At 36.7% G+C, this 14411-nt stretch overlaps 2 protein-coding genes across 3 annotated transcripts; both read right to left on the minus strand.

The window, feature by feature from the left end:
- Positions 1-5264, minus strand: LOC111800382 (uncharacterized). The gene is made up of 13 exons (XM_023684046.2): positions 4608-5264; positions 2705-2842; positions 2413-2494; positions 2190-2266; positions 1953-2059; positions 1731-1854; positions 1504-1620; positions 1328-1419; positions 1151-1217; positions 995-1073; positions 835-926; positions 581-724; positions 1-479 (listed from the first exon to the last, which is right to left on the minus strand). Exons 1-13 carry the CDS (start codon positions 4932-4934, stop codon positions 453-455), a joined length of 1473 nt encoding a protein of 490 aa, XP_023539814.2. The 5' UTR covers positions 4935-5264; the 3' UTR covers positions 1-452.
- Positions 5265-8477: 3213 nt separating this feature from the next.
- Positions 8478-14039, minus strand: LOC111800329 (NADH dehydrogenase [ubiquinone] 1 alpha subcomplex subunit 2-like). 2 transcript variants are annotated; one of them, XM_087125931.1, is made up of 3 exons: positions 13864-14039; positions 13644-13750; positions 8478-8721 (listed from the first exon to the last, which is right to left on the minus strand). In XM_087125931.1, the coding sequence occupies exons 1-3, from the start codon at positions 13947-13949 to the stop codon at positions 8594-8596; spliced, it is 321 nt and encodes a 106-aa protein (XP_086982057.1). In that variant the 5' UTR covers positions 13950-14039; the 3' UTR covers positions 8478-8593. The 2 variants fall into 2 exon arrangements, with proteins under 2 accessions (XP_086982057.1, XP_023539739.1); XM_023683971.2 differs by lacking the exon at positions 8478-8721 and adding an exon at positions 8930-9350 and having other exon boundaries at positions 13864-14035.
- Positions 14040-14411: the final 372 nt, after the last annotated feature.

The raw sequence follows: 14411 nt of genomic DNA on the forward strand, positions 1-14411 counted from the left end.
GAAAAGTAGAAGAGAATATCATCCATTCAATCAATCAATCAATCAATGATATCATCTCATCATTACATAACTTTGCTGCATACATCGAGGAGGAAAGAATAAGCTCATCATCAATTCCATCATCTCTTCTAAAGATGCGAACTTCCATTCCATTCCTTCTAAATATTTTACACATAACTAAACTAAACTAAAAACTAAAAACTAAACTAATCTCCACTTCCGGACGAGCTGAACGAGTGATCGAACCAGCAGCCATATACATCCCTCTATACTATTATTCCTTCCTCTTTTTCAATAGAAAATACCAATCAACCCCAATGGATATCATACATCATCATGAGGGCTTACCTATAAATATATATATATATTCCAAAGGATGGACAGACCTTTGTATCAGAGCAGAGCATTTGGACTCTCAAAACACATCTCTATCTTTCTCCACAACACCACTTTCACGTTGGAATTCCAATTAGCCTCAGCTGGCAATGGCATAATAAAATATAGCATCTCAGAATCAATCACACTTTAATTAATAATGGGGATTAGATTGTGTCATTTTCAGAACCAGAAGCAAACTTACGATGTTGTTCTGAGGCTGCCCCCAATAGAAGCCTTGGATAACCACAGGCAGCACATTGCAGGCTGCGAGTATGTATATAACCAATGCATGCTTTCCCATCCACTCCATCACCACACTCATGCGCCTCCATCTGTACACATCAACCTGCACACAGCCAATCAATAACCGTGCATGTCCATATCGAGTATATCCCGGTGAAGAGAAGACCGGTTTATACCATCAAGTAGAGATCACAGAAGGATGTGGATTTATACCATCAAGTATATCCCGGTGAAGAGAAGACCGGCTGCACCAGCAGTGACACTCATGTAACTAACCGTATAAAGAACCTTATTTATATGCATCCCTGCAAATGAGTTTTGAGTTACTACAAGTCCTTCTCCCTTCAACCTCATTTAGCCAAATCTCACTCACCTAAGAAGTCTAAGCCAATGGCCAGCACAATCAGACACGATGAGGGGATGATCCAATGAAGCATTCTATCTCGGTGATCCTGCAAATAGTTTGTTGATGGATAAGAAATCGTTGATTTCCACAAAGAAATTTTACAATGTAAAGAGTGTCACTCACTTTGAAATGGACAATGATGTGCCCATAATGTAAGCCAACCAAGCAGGTTACAACAGCCATCACTGTGCTGCAAAATGCAACGACATACAATAAGAATAACAAACTGAAAATTGTTTCCTTCGCACATAAACGATACATTGTTATGAGTGTTTATAGAATCAGAAGAAACATGGATACCTTAAAAGCCCTTCGGGATCAAAAGGAGCTTGACACCAGGAAGGAGCATCAGGAGGCAATGGACCATTGTCTGGTGAATTAATGCTGCATTGCTGAGAACAGACGAAAAAAGATGCATGAATTTTCAGGAGAAGCACACTCCTTTAGAGTAAATAATAGTGTCCTCAAATATTTACCTCAGACCGTGCATAAATAGGTCTTTTATACAGATGTTGAATACCAAATATCTTACGATCTATCATTCCCACAGCATTGCAGGCTGGTCCAGTGTCACCGCGTGTGCCACATTTCACCTGAAATTGGGTATTTTGTGAAACAGTCATTCAGTAAACAATCATAACTAATCTGATCTTCTGAACCCTGAATTAAAGTAATATGATTCAAAGGAGCAATCAATGCATACAGAAAATATGTTTGGAGAAGCCACATGGGAGGCAGTTTGACTTGAAACTTGATACTCCCAATCAGGAACGTACATTCCATATAACAGGACAAGATATAACGTGGTGAGGATGACGGCCACAATCCTGATGAAAGGAAGTTGATCAACTACAAGCTGAGTTTCTTTAACTTTATGATTGAAGAAAGAGGGAAAAGTAAAGGGAAACGACTACAAGAATCTTACAGCTGTAATTGATACTTTCTCCGCAATGCAGTTTCTGAATTCACATAATCACTGCCCTTTAGCCATATCTCACACAGTGCTGCAAGAAAATATGCTATTGCAATTCTCTGTAGGGAGGGAATAAAAAGAAAACTATCAATCAAATGACTAAAAAGAAGACTAAAAAGAGTAGATAGTCAAACAGTAAAGAATTGAAGAATTTAAAGGTATATAATCAATGTAAAGGGAAGAAATGACCTGTAAGATACCCATCCATCTAATTTGCTGTATATCCACTCCATAAGTTAAAGTGTTTAGGCCATGGAAAAACCCACCTGAACAGAGAAGATTATTTTTTCAGCATAGACCTCACAAAATAGTCTCATTTGATATTTAAAACAATCTCTTGTTCAATAACTTTTAAATTTACTCAAACTTTGCAGGGGAGAAAGCCATAAATCTTATATTTCTGGAATATTACCTTGAATAAAGAGGCCTAAGAACAGAAGCTTCAACGTCCGTAACACAGCCTTCTGAGTTGCAATGCCTCGGCTTGGAATTTTCTAGGGAACAGGGGAAGGGAAATAAAAATAAGCTTCTTCACTTGGGGGAAAAGGAAAAACAATAATAATCTACTAAATTTGACCATTTGAGGGGGTAAAAAGTAGTTGGAATAGTGGAAGGTCATAGCAGTGGGTTGCCTGACCCCTACAGAACTCTAAATCATTCAAAATTGAGTGTAGAAATTTAAAGGGCAAAGAATAAAGGACTACCTTGTAAGCAAGGGCAAGTGAAACTCCAACAATGAAAAGGAAAAATGGCATCACAAGATCTGCCAGTGTTAACCCATTCCATGGTGAATGATTTATTGCAGGCATAACCCCACCAGCATAGTCCACCACTATCATTAGCTGCAAACAAATAAGGATGAAATGAAACAATTAATTCCCTTCTGTTTGAACTGTGGTTGAGCCCTTGGAATGTCTACAATTAATATATTGAATCTGTCTTTTGTAGTCTCTGGCCATGCATTATACAACATAAAAAGGCACTCATTATGATCTATGAATCATTTCAGAGCTACATGTTGCAAGGAAAAGCATCAAATCATCGTCAGCATTAATCTCTATAAACCGGAAAAGGAGACCATAACAAGGAAGCGTATTACTTTATTTTCTTTCCCATTGAGCACTGTCATGCATCATTCAACAGACATAATTAAAAACAACGCCAACTTGTTGAACTTAATCTATTAATTTAATGGGTTCATCACAATCTCCGGTTTGAAGCTTTGCTAACAACTACAAAGAATTAATATATTTCTCAACAAAAAAAAAACGTCAGTTACTACGTCCAACCCCAGATCTTCTTAACTTCCACTTTTGTGAGAGAGAAGGAACTATTATAACATTATCTTAATTAGAAGGTAAAATTTTGATGGATCCTCCCTGTCAAAACTTCAGGCACTAGTGTTACTAACTTTGTGGAGTCGGCCATAAATTGGTAGCCTTCCCTATACGCTATTTCAAATTGACAACCAACCATTTCCTTCCACAGAATCCCAAAAAAAATACTATCAAGCGCCCCATATAGTTGGGCATGGTGACATGTAAAGCATCCAAACATGTCAGTCCTCAACGCAACCTTGGACAATAACCAATTCGATAAAACGAAACCTTGCCCAGTCGGAAACCCACAATTGCTAAAGTAATTGAAAGCACCAGAAAGATGTTGCTCGACACCTACACCTAAGCAGAAACTGGTGAAAGATCAAATCAAAGGAACGGGTCAAAAGATGCAACGAGATCAGTGCGTGTCCACATCTAACATGGGTGCCTAGAGGAGTAAAGTTGCCGCAAGGCAGTGTTTTGTCATGGTTTCTTCAGGGCAAATCCTGAAAGAAAACAGACGAGAAAGAAGGGTTCTTCTTCTTCTTCTTCTTCTTCAAGCACATTTTAAACCGGTGGCCATTAACGACGACCAGCATGAGCATGAAGCTTGCTGCGTCGTCTTGCACAGTTTTCTATCATGCATGTCCTACAGAGACAAGATAGGCTTCACTCCACGCGGTTCCGTAAAATATTATCTCTAAACCCATTTAATGGCCACCCCTGTTTCTGCACTACCAAACTATGCTTCCCTAATCAGCATCCTTTGTTTATTTAAAATGGATGGTGACAGATTGCAGAAAATTGTATATTTTTATTCGAAAACAAATCAGGAGGGAGGATAGCTTGAAATAATGGTAACAAAAGTTATTTATTTCTACAACTAAAAATTCGGAAAGATGGTCAAAATTAGGTTGGATCCCTTCCCCTGAAAATCGCCCCCAAATGAAGGAACTCATATCATCATCATTCGAGGATCAAAGCTGCGCGATTAACACTGGCGAGAGGAGTTTGCTAAAAACTGAAACCCCCCCAACTTAATACTTCAATTTTAGAAAGTCAAATAGATATTATTTCATCCAATCTCCACCGACGCCCAGTAAACTTGTGCAAGTCAAATCCTGATATTAAAAAATATACAAAATAGTAAAACAAGTCCACAATGAGACCCTTGTTCTTTCCTTGGAGAGATCCCAATGGCCAAACAACGAAGAACACCCTAGAATAACAAAGAAGTAGAACGAAAGCAATCATGGAAGAAAAAAAAGAAAGAATCGAAAGTGATTACCGCAACAGTGATGCCGCGAAATACATCGAGCGAAACAAGACGGTGGCGATGGTGAAGGGGCGAAGCAGAGGAAGAAAATTGAGGGTCGTCGATTTTGGAGGAAACGGCAGGAGTGAGAGAAGTGGCATTGCGAAGAGGAAGAGGAGATGTGGAATGGGAATCACGAAGAGCCATCTCAACATCTTCATCAGTGGGATTAGAGCGCTTGGAGAGGGAGATGAGAGTGAGGGAATCGGGATTAATGAGAATAGCAGTGTCATTGGGGAGATCACAGTCGTCGGCTCCTTTGATAGGCTCGTAGTTGCCCATGTGTTTACGGCCCGCCATTAGAACACAACACCATACGACTCTGAGTTTCTGAAGACGATGAAGAAGAGGGAGATGCAGAGATTGAACGATTGACTGATTGATTGATTTAGAGAGAAGGAAAGCCGTTGATTCCCAGTTTGGGGAAAACACTATGCTTTCCCTTTATCTCTCTCTCCCTCTCCCTCTCCCTCTCTCTCTCTCTCTCTCTCTCTCTCTCTCAACAACTTCCATTGGACCCTAAGCTTCCAAGTTGCTTATTTATAGTTCCAACCAAACTGAATGCGAGAGAGAACCAACCAACCCAGAAACCACAACCAAAAATATATAATACAAATCTTCTTCTCCTTTTTTATCGAACAGCATTCTTCTTCTGTATTTATTTACGTTAGTAATAAACCCACAATTAAAGGAGGGTTTAGTAAAAGGGATCAAAGATTAATGATGATTATGTAAGGCGCGTGGGGATCACGTGACAGGACACAGGGCCAAAATCCATAACCGACCCCTCACCCAAGACCTTCAACAAGACGTTTGTCATAAATACATAGAACCGACGTGGCGTTTCCTGATTCGTCGGTTATTTTTGTTGATCCATTCCATTGGTTTTAAGTTTTGTGGAGGGTTAAAAGCGTCTCTTCAAAAAGGGATTTATTATAATAAATTTAAAAAAGTTCACTTTTTGATTTTTTTTTTTTTTTTTAATTGAGAAATTTAAAAGAAGACAAATAATTGAAGTATATTGGGATGAATTACGTAATTGATTCTTTTTTTTTTTTTTTTTTTCTCCACTTAAATCTATTACATTACATGTGCCCTCTTTTCTTATCTATGGACACAATTATTGATGGAGTATTACATAAACACATAACATGGATGAATCTTATATATTTAACTTAAATCTTTCTTAAACCATTTAATTCCTTTGTAGCATCATACATTTATTATTTGTGTTCTTGTCAAATCATCATTGGGTTATATGTCTTCTATATGGTTGATGTAACCGCCTAAATTCACTGCTAGTAAATATTGTCCGCAATATTGTCCACTTTAGTTCATTGCATATTGCCGTTAATCTTATCGTTTTAGAACGCATCCACCAAGAAGAAAGAAGTTTCTATATACTTTTGTAACCAATGTTTCGTTCCCCTCTTCAATCGATGTGGGATCTAACAGTTGATCCCTAATATTGCATCTAATTGTCGTAGTGTTGATTGGTTGTTATTCTTCCTCTTTAGTAATCGATTGAGAATTTGAAAAACTGCGACAATTAGATACAAGCTTTGGTCTCTTACGTTAGGAGTTAATTGCTAGTTGGCAATGAAAGACCTATATTCAGTTAAGTACTAATAAAGTCATGGTCGATACGTGATTGAGGTGATGTATGCTACATGTGGGTGTGCAATATGAGAAAATATTTTCCATGTGTGATACCTTATTATACATGTATGTGTTCATAGAAGTCATGAAAGGTTAAACATGTTCTTGCATGAAAGCAATGCATGCATGTAGGTTACAGGTATGAAAGTCTGTATGCATGAAAATGTTGCGTATAAAAGTGATGCACATCTTGAAGAAAAGAAAAGAATGAAAAGTCATCGTAGTCACGATTGCATGTGTATGCATTTTCCAACCAAATCTTTTAAATATAAGGATGAGGCCATTATGGTGGCCGACGGCCTTGAAGATTACATGATTTAAGAGGACGGAAAGGGCAAGATTGTTGATATAACTCCAACCCCTGGTTTCAACAAAACAATTATATAATTTCATCGGCTTCTAGACCCTAAACCAACCCATTATTTAAAACAAAAAGAAAGTTGGAAGAAAAAGGGAAGAGAGTTCATGTTCATTGGCATTGGCAAGATCCATGCCTTCCTTTACCCTTTTTTAATATCAACTGGTGTGTGTACGGAGCGGCGTAAGGGGAGGGAGGGCATTGGATTTGCATTTTGGGTGCCCTTTTCAGCGCCTCATCGCTTATAAATTGATATTAATTAAGATTGTTTATGATATCCATCCACCCAACCCACTAACCTCTCGCCGCTACAATACAAATAATCTACCGCCACTTATCGCATGCCTTCCAAGTTTTTCATGCACCTCTCCCTATTTTATTCTTCTTTTTTTCCCTTTTTCCTTCACTTCACATGCATCTATCCTCCTAATTTTCCATTCCTCAAACATCTCATTTGTCGTCCTAATTATTTTATTTTCGTCGCCCATGTGCTCCTTTCTAAATAAATCTATACCCGTCACATAATTTTTTAAATTATAACACTCCATCATATTTAATAGTTCCAACATTCTTTTACGATCTAAATAGATTACCGTCTTAACTTGAACTATTCCTAAAAGTGAATTGTATTTTCATAAATCAATACGGTTTTTAAGACTATTTATGCCATTAAGATGGTATTGGGTAATAAAATCAAAGACTTTTTTGGAATGAAGAAGAAGAGTGATAGGTGTTTGAAAGAAGCTCGGTGGCCCATCATATGCTGTATATGGTTACTTGTCAGTTGTCTCCAATTTCAAACGCATACTTTGGGATGCCCCAATTTGAACATTGATACACGCTGTTGTTGCTTTTGAGATGCCCCAACTTACACGCCTTTGCTTCCCCTCATCCATTGTCACACTCACGCCTACGTACCCATCCTCCAAAATATATATATATATATATATATATATATATATATATATATATATATATATATTGTTTTTGCTATCGCTATGAATACAAAGAAAAATAATGTTGAGATCTTTAAATTCAAACGTCTAGTCTTTTAGATGATGGTATAAATCTATACTCCAAGTTTGGTATAAATCTACGTTGGTTATGTTTGGGAGTATCATTTTTGTCGAATTCAAAATCAATTTTATGATAAAAAAGAGTTGCATTTAAATTTAGAAAATGATTTAAAAACAATATTAAAAGTGCCTAAGATAGATGATTTTTTTCAAACATATGAATTAATATGATGTGAATTGAAATTGGGAATAGCTGATTTTATTTCAAATGTTCCACTTTCAAACCACTTGTGTTCGTGGTTGATTGACGATTGTTGAAGGTAGCAAAGAATATTCATAGTGGGAAATGAAAAACATAATGAAGAAGAAGAAACTGATATGGCTCCAATTCCTTGGATTCTTCTTTTATTTATATTCCTTAAGACATAAATAAATAAGAGTATACACAGACAAGAAGTTCAAGAAACTAAGAATGTAATTCCACCACAAACCACTTCCACTTCATTTCCTCACATGTTTCTCAACTCTTACTAACCTTATATTCCAATTATAAGATTAAAAAAGAATCACTTATATTTCAAGAATATAATCCATCTCATAAATGGATGGATGAAACTAGTTGGAGTAGGAGTTAAAAAAAAAAAAGATTATACTTTTCAGAATCCAATAATGAACAAAGTATAGGTTAAAAAAAATTGGTATTAATAAATGTGGAGAGACATAGGAAACCATAAGGAATCCAAATCAGTAAAGCAAATAAATGAATAAGAATTAGTAAGCAGATGGGATAGGGACAAACGAACCGACAAGGGAGAAAAAGGAAAAATTATTCTTATTTAAGAATTGAGGTCCCATGAATAATTATTTTCTCACGCGCTTTCTCAAATAAATAAATAAATAAATGAAAATAAAATCAGTGGAAGAACTTAACTTTCATCCAGAAGTTCAGCATTGCTTTTGCTATCACCACAACCATCTTTCTTATGCTTTGGAAAAACCTGAAGGGGGAGCTTCAAACCCTCTTGTTTCTTTCTGCACATCCTGCCATGTCTGCCTTAAAGAAAAAACAGTTCAATTCTCTCCATAAGTCAAAGAAGAATTTCTCACCCGAGTTTTTCATAACATAAGAATAAGAAACCATGCAATACTTTTATGTCAATTTAGATTGTAAACTAGGTGACAGAACTCGAATGATATTACATCAAAAAATTTCACATAGAAGATAAGAACACAGTATCTGATGCATAAATGCTGCCCAACCATTCAACAACAACGTAACCTTCATAGGAAAAAGAAGAAAAATAAATTTCCTCCAAGTCTAATTCCAGGAAACTACTAGTGCGATAAATTCATCTTTAGGAAAAATGAGAAATCTCCTTCTGATAATACCTCCCGGAGAAACTATTTATATAAACAAAGACATACGTCCCAGAAACATGATTTCTCAAGCTGAGTATTTGAGCAATAATCTCAAAGAAAAAAAAAAGAGCGAATAGAATGTAAACAGAAAAGCATCTCCACAGAAGTTCCTCTCGTGCATTTATTAACGTCTGTTGCAAGTACAATAGCACAGCAGATTACTACTCCTTCAGGATGCCCCAACTTTAACTAGGTCTTCGAGTGCCTTGGAGATCTGTGCCTCGCTCAAACCCTCTAAACGAGCAACCCTCTCAACACCCATATCTATTAAATTAAAAAGAGAAAGGAAATGTAATCAGCTGCATTAACCAAAGACGAACATATAAGAAGCATATTGCAATCACATAACCTCCAAATTTCAGCAAATTATTGATCCTTCTAAAAAGAATTTATCTAATGTTATGGCTATTAACGTCAAACACTTGCGAGATATTAGCATTCATAAGAAACATATACTATCATTCACCAATTTCCTATGATCAGGCCAAACCAAAGCACATCCTCCACTTCCAATTTTCAGATGATAATCTCGACAATTGTTTATCAATTCATAACCTCCGTCTTGAACCAAAATCTTAAGCCCTCCTCTTTTTCCCTTTTCACTCTTCCACAGTCCCGTTTACGTTCTTCTAAAATTTCAAAGTTCAATAGGCATTGAAGTCCATTAATAACTTTATTTGATAACTAGCTTAAACAATATGGAGTCCCAAAAGTGATTGGTGCTGGCCCCTTCGAAAGCCACTTTCGAACAGAAAGAGGCATTGGTTTCAAGAGAAACTATTATGTAAGGTATTGAGCAAACAATAGATACTGAGAAATTTTCTCCTGAATTATCGTTGTTCCAAACGCTTTCCTATAAGTGAATTATGGGATTCCACAAAATTTTCTTGGACCTAAACTTCGGAAGAAACTTTAATGATTTGGAGGCCCAAGAAAGGATTTCTCTTCTGGATACCCTTGTTGAATCAATGGTCAGGCCTGTGGAAGACAAGTGGTTGTGGCTTTATAACTCAGATCGTTTGTCTGCAAGTGCCTTTTGAATAACGTCACAGAGGATTCTGGAATCCTTAAACCCAACATATGCAAATACGCTTGAATGGATAGAAATAGAAATCCATAGAAGTTCAAAACTTTAATTTGGGAGATACTTAAAGGAACCATTAACATTTCTGATAAAATTAAAGGAAAAATCACGATATCTAAATTTTTCCCAGGTTCACATGAAGTTTTTTTCATCGTCCTATATATTCCTCCAGCCCCACGGATCATCAGTCTTACTTTTACCTTTGCTGCCCCATAATTCTACAGATTTGGCATTCTTTATCGATTAGTTCTAAAATATCTGAGGGTATCCAAGATCAAAGAAAACTTAACTTCATCATCTATCCATATTTCTCCTGAAAATTATTTTCTTCATCAAAATAATCATTAAAAAGTATGTCTAGGCTGTCTGGGATATTTCAAATGAGTCAAACTTTCAAGACCAATGATAACATCATCATTGACCGCTTCTTGATACATAATAATAAATAAATAAATAAATAAATAGAGTGGACATGTCTTGATACTTTGATAAATAGTTGTACTTCTTTCGATAAGAAACAATTTCATTGATGATTGAAATTTACAAAAGGGATGTAATATCGTTTGCAAAAGACCTTCCTAATTTGCAACGAGGGATGTATAACTATAGAAAGTAAAAATATTAGACAGTTTACACCAAGATATACCTCGGTAAACAACATTATCGTTAAGTTTTTATAGGTATGTGATTTTTCTGCAAATATTCTCTTATTTCTTTCTTTCCACCGATTCTAAAAGAAAGTCATGATGAGGTTTTTCCATAGTAGGGCTTTTACATTCTTGAAAGGGTGGTACGTTAAGGCCATATCCAATAGATCCTTTACCTCCCTAGGAAATGTGAGATGTCATCCGAATATATTGAGAATCATTGTCCAGAAATTCTAAGTGTATGTGCATTGCATAAACAAGTGGCCTTGTGATTCATTTTTTTTTCATTTTTTTCTTGCATAATGGATACCAATTTGGAGAAAGCATGATGTAAGGGTTTTTTTTTTTTTTTTTTTTTTTTTTTTTGGTAAAGATTTTCACTTGTGCTAATGGTTTTATGCGCTATTTTCCAAAGGAAGAACTTCACATTTTTAGGCTGATGTCCTTTCCATACAATCTTTGCTAGCGTGGGATATATTACTTTTGCCTTTTCCCTCATGTCCATCATCAAAAAATTTGTAGAAAAGACCCCGTCAGCACTGAGGAGTCAAATCAGTGAGTTTGCTTTGTTTGACAATACCACAAGGACAAGGTCAAGACTTAATTCGGCCCATTCCGTTGCTTCATTATCCTTTAAATTCCTACCAAGCTTCAGGTCTCAAAATTTGTTGACAACATTCCACGTTTCTTTGATCGTCACTTTTTTGCTATGAGAGAGCCTGTACAAAAGTGGATACCTCAGGGCCAGCATGGTGTTTTCAATCATCGGTTGGTCCAAAAAGATGTGCTTCCTCCATCACCCACCCTATGGCAAGTTTGGTCGGTGATGAGGTTTTGGTGTTTCTTTATGTACTTCGAAGGCCCTTATGTAGAAGATGGAGGGGGTTGATTTTTGTTTGATGTAGGAGTTTATTTGACATTTTTAAGATTTCTCCACAAGGCCCTCCCTTCATGATGATATCTCCATATCCATTTGGCGAGGAGAGCTTTATTCTTCTTCTTTATCGACAGAAGACTGAGGCCTCCTGTAACGGCCCAAGCCCACCGTTAGCAGATATTGTCCTCTTTGGGCTTTCTCTTTCGGACTTCCCCTTAAGGTTTTTAAAATGTATCTGCTAGGGAAAGGTGTCCACACATTATAAATAATACTTTGTTCTCCTCCCCAACCAATGTGGGATCTCACAATCCACCCCCTTCGGGACCCAATGTTCTCGCTGACACTCGTTCCCTTCTCCAATCAATGTGAGACCCCCCTATCCATCCCTCTTCAGGGCCCAGCGTCCTTGCAAGCACACCGCCTCATGTCCACTCCTCTTCGGGGCTCAGCCTCCTCGTTGGCACATCGCCCAGTGTCTAGCTCTGATACAATTTGTAACGGCCCAAGCCCACTGCTAGCAGATATTGTCCTCTTTGGGCTTTCCCTTAAGGTTTTTAAAACGCGTCTACTAGGGAGAGGTTTCCACACCCTTACAAAGAATGCTTCATTCTCTTCCCCAACCGACGTGGGATCTCACACCTCCATTTTTCGTTGGGAGGTTTATAATATTCCATCGAACAAGGTGTGAGCCATCTTTCCACATGTAGTTTCTGAATAATCTTTCTATATCTCCAACCACTTTTTGTGGCATTTCAAATAGAGACATGTAGTAAGTGATAGTTGTGGTTCTTCATGAGGGAATAAATAACAATGAGCTCGGTGACATATTGTAGCAGGGCGAGTTGGAAGAATGACATAATTTTTTTATTTCACAGAGTATGATGTACAAATTTAGTGACCTTTAAACTCTCATTCTTGAGTCCATGTTATTATTTTCTTGCAAATAACATAGGATATGAATCCTTTCAAGTCCACCATGTCAAAACAATCTAATGAGTCATAATAATTTGACAGGAAGATTATGGTAGCGTTGCTGGGTACATTCAAGTCATTGAGAGAATGGACCCAAAATTTTTTAGGATCATAACTAAAGATAGATGAATGTCTTCAATTTCTTTTTGTACAGCGGTTAACCTTCCAAGTAGACTCCTGATGTAGCCCGTACCTTTTGTACATAGGCTATAAAAGCTAAAATAAGATGTGCATTGACACCCAGCCATTGCAAGAACGATAATTTTTTCAGAAAAAACTATCAAAAGAACTTCCCTTTTCTTTGAAGATCCGACTATTGTGCTCCTCCCAAGTAGTCCACTAAAAAGGCCCGACTTAGGTGCATCCATATAACGAAACGAATGTCCAGAGAGAGTGCTTTAACAAGCTTGTTTCTTAATGCTCAAAAATACAAAATCCATAAACTCAAAAAATAATAAAAAAATTGATTAAAAAAAAAAAAGGAAAGATAAAAGCATCCCAATGAAGATTAATGGTTCTAAATCATTCTAAATCTTAAAAAATGTTAAGCGAACAAATCAATCATCTAAAATAATGAAAGCAGGTAATAAAAGTGTAATACTCGAAGGGCACTAATATAGATATTGAGCAAACCTAACATTAAAAAACCTGAGATTATAAATGAAAAACTTACAGCATTAACATGACGCAATATGATTCATACAAAATCATAAACAATCTGAATGTAAACGTCACCTTCATTGTAACCACCACAGGACCAGTCAAATTTCACAGCTCACAAAAGAAAAGAAAGAAAATTGCAAAGCTTGACGAAATAAACCCAAAATGAAATCGTGCTTCAGTATAGCAGCAAAATCCTTTTCGTCATATCATTAACAACATGAAAAGAATGTGGAGCAAAGACGAGCAAAGCCCGAATGAATCTCGAAATATAGAGAGGAGAATAAAACGAAATGAAATGATTGGGGGTGAAGTACCATATCTAGCCCATAATTGCGGCTCGACTCCAGTGCATTCGCGGATCAATATAGGAAATTTGGGATTCAAAGTCTTGAGGTCCTTGTAATTCTTTTCCACAAACGTCCTGTCAGAGCCGAAACTCCATTAATCAACAATTTGTGACAATAAGCTCCGGGAGCAGGATTTGTTGTTTTTAGAAGGGATCGCAAAGCGAAGGAGAAAGCAGAAAATGAATACCTAGCGGGGGCGCTTGAAGGAGAGGTTTGGCAGAACAAGATCCGAAGCTCCTTCAAATTCTTGGATAGCTGTCCTCTCCATGCCATTTCTGCTCCTCTCGCCGTTCGTGCTCTCTTAACTCAGATGAATGAACCCCCACTCCCCCAAATGCCTACCGGACAATTAGTAAGAAAACACACCAACATTGCCTTTATTTATTTATTTATTGTCCATTTTCAAAAGGGTACCATAGGTTAATTTCTTCATTTCTAAGGGTATATTGGTAATTTCCATAGCCTTTTAATTTCACAACATACTAAAAATTATTTTAAACCATAAAATTCAAAAGATTTAGAACTCCATTCTTAGTTTCAAGACCCTAACAACAAAATAAAAAACTTCTAACAAATAATTAAAAACAGGCTACAATAAGAAAAAAACCAATCCTATAGCTCTCGCACTTCCGTTCAATTTCACAGCTGAAGATGTTAAAGATCGATGAATTTGAAACATCTTTTAGAAAATAAGACCGACAATTTTCGTAAATTTTTTTAAAAAATTCCAATGTA

The sequence above is a fragment of the Cucurbita pepo genome, chromosome 8, assembly GCF_057944985.1.
Source record: "Cucurbita pepo subsp. pepo isolate OVF chromosome 8, ASM5794498v1, whole genome shotgun sequence".
Lineage (NCBI taxonomy): Eukaryota > Viridiplantae > Streptophyta > Magnoliopsida > Cucurbitales > Cucurbitaceae > Cucurbita > Cucurbita pepo.

Coding starts and splice junctions, on each gene's coding strand:
- LOC111800382 (XM_023684046.2), bottom strand. CDS start 4,934: ATGGCGGGCCGTAAACACATGGGCAACTACGAGCCTATCAAAGGAGCC. Junction 927..994: donor CATTGGCTTAGACTTCTTAG/GTGAGTGAGATT, acceptor ACTCATTTGCAG/GGATGCATATAAATAAGGTT. Junction 480..580: donor GGCAGCCTCAGAACAACATC/GTAAGTTTGCTT, acceptor TGCCATTGCCAG/CTGAGGCTAATTGGAATTCC.
- LOC111800329 (XM_087125931.1), bottom strand. CDS start 13,949: ATGGCATGGAGAGGACAGCTATCCAAGAATTTGAAGGAGCTTCGGATC. Junction 13,751..13,863: donor CCTTCAAGCGCCCCCGCTAG/GTATTCATTTTC, acceptor CGGCTCTGACAG/GACGTTTGTGGAAAAGAATT. Junction 8,722..13,643: donor GCAATTATGGGCTAGATATG/GTACTTCACCCC, acceptor TTTTTCTTTAAG/GCAGACATGGCAGGATGTGC.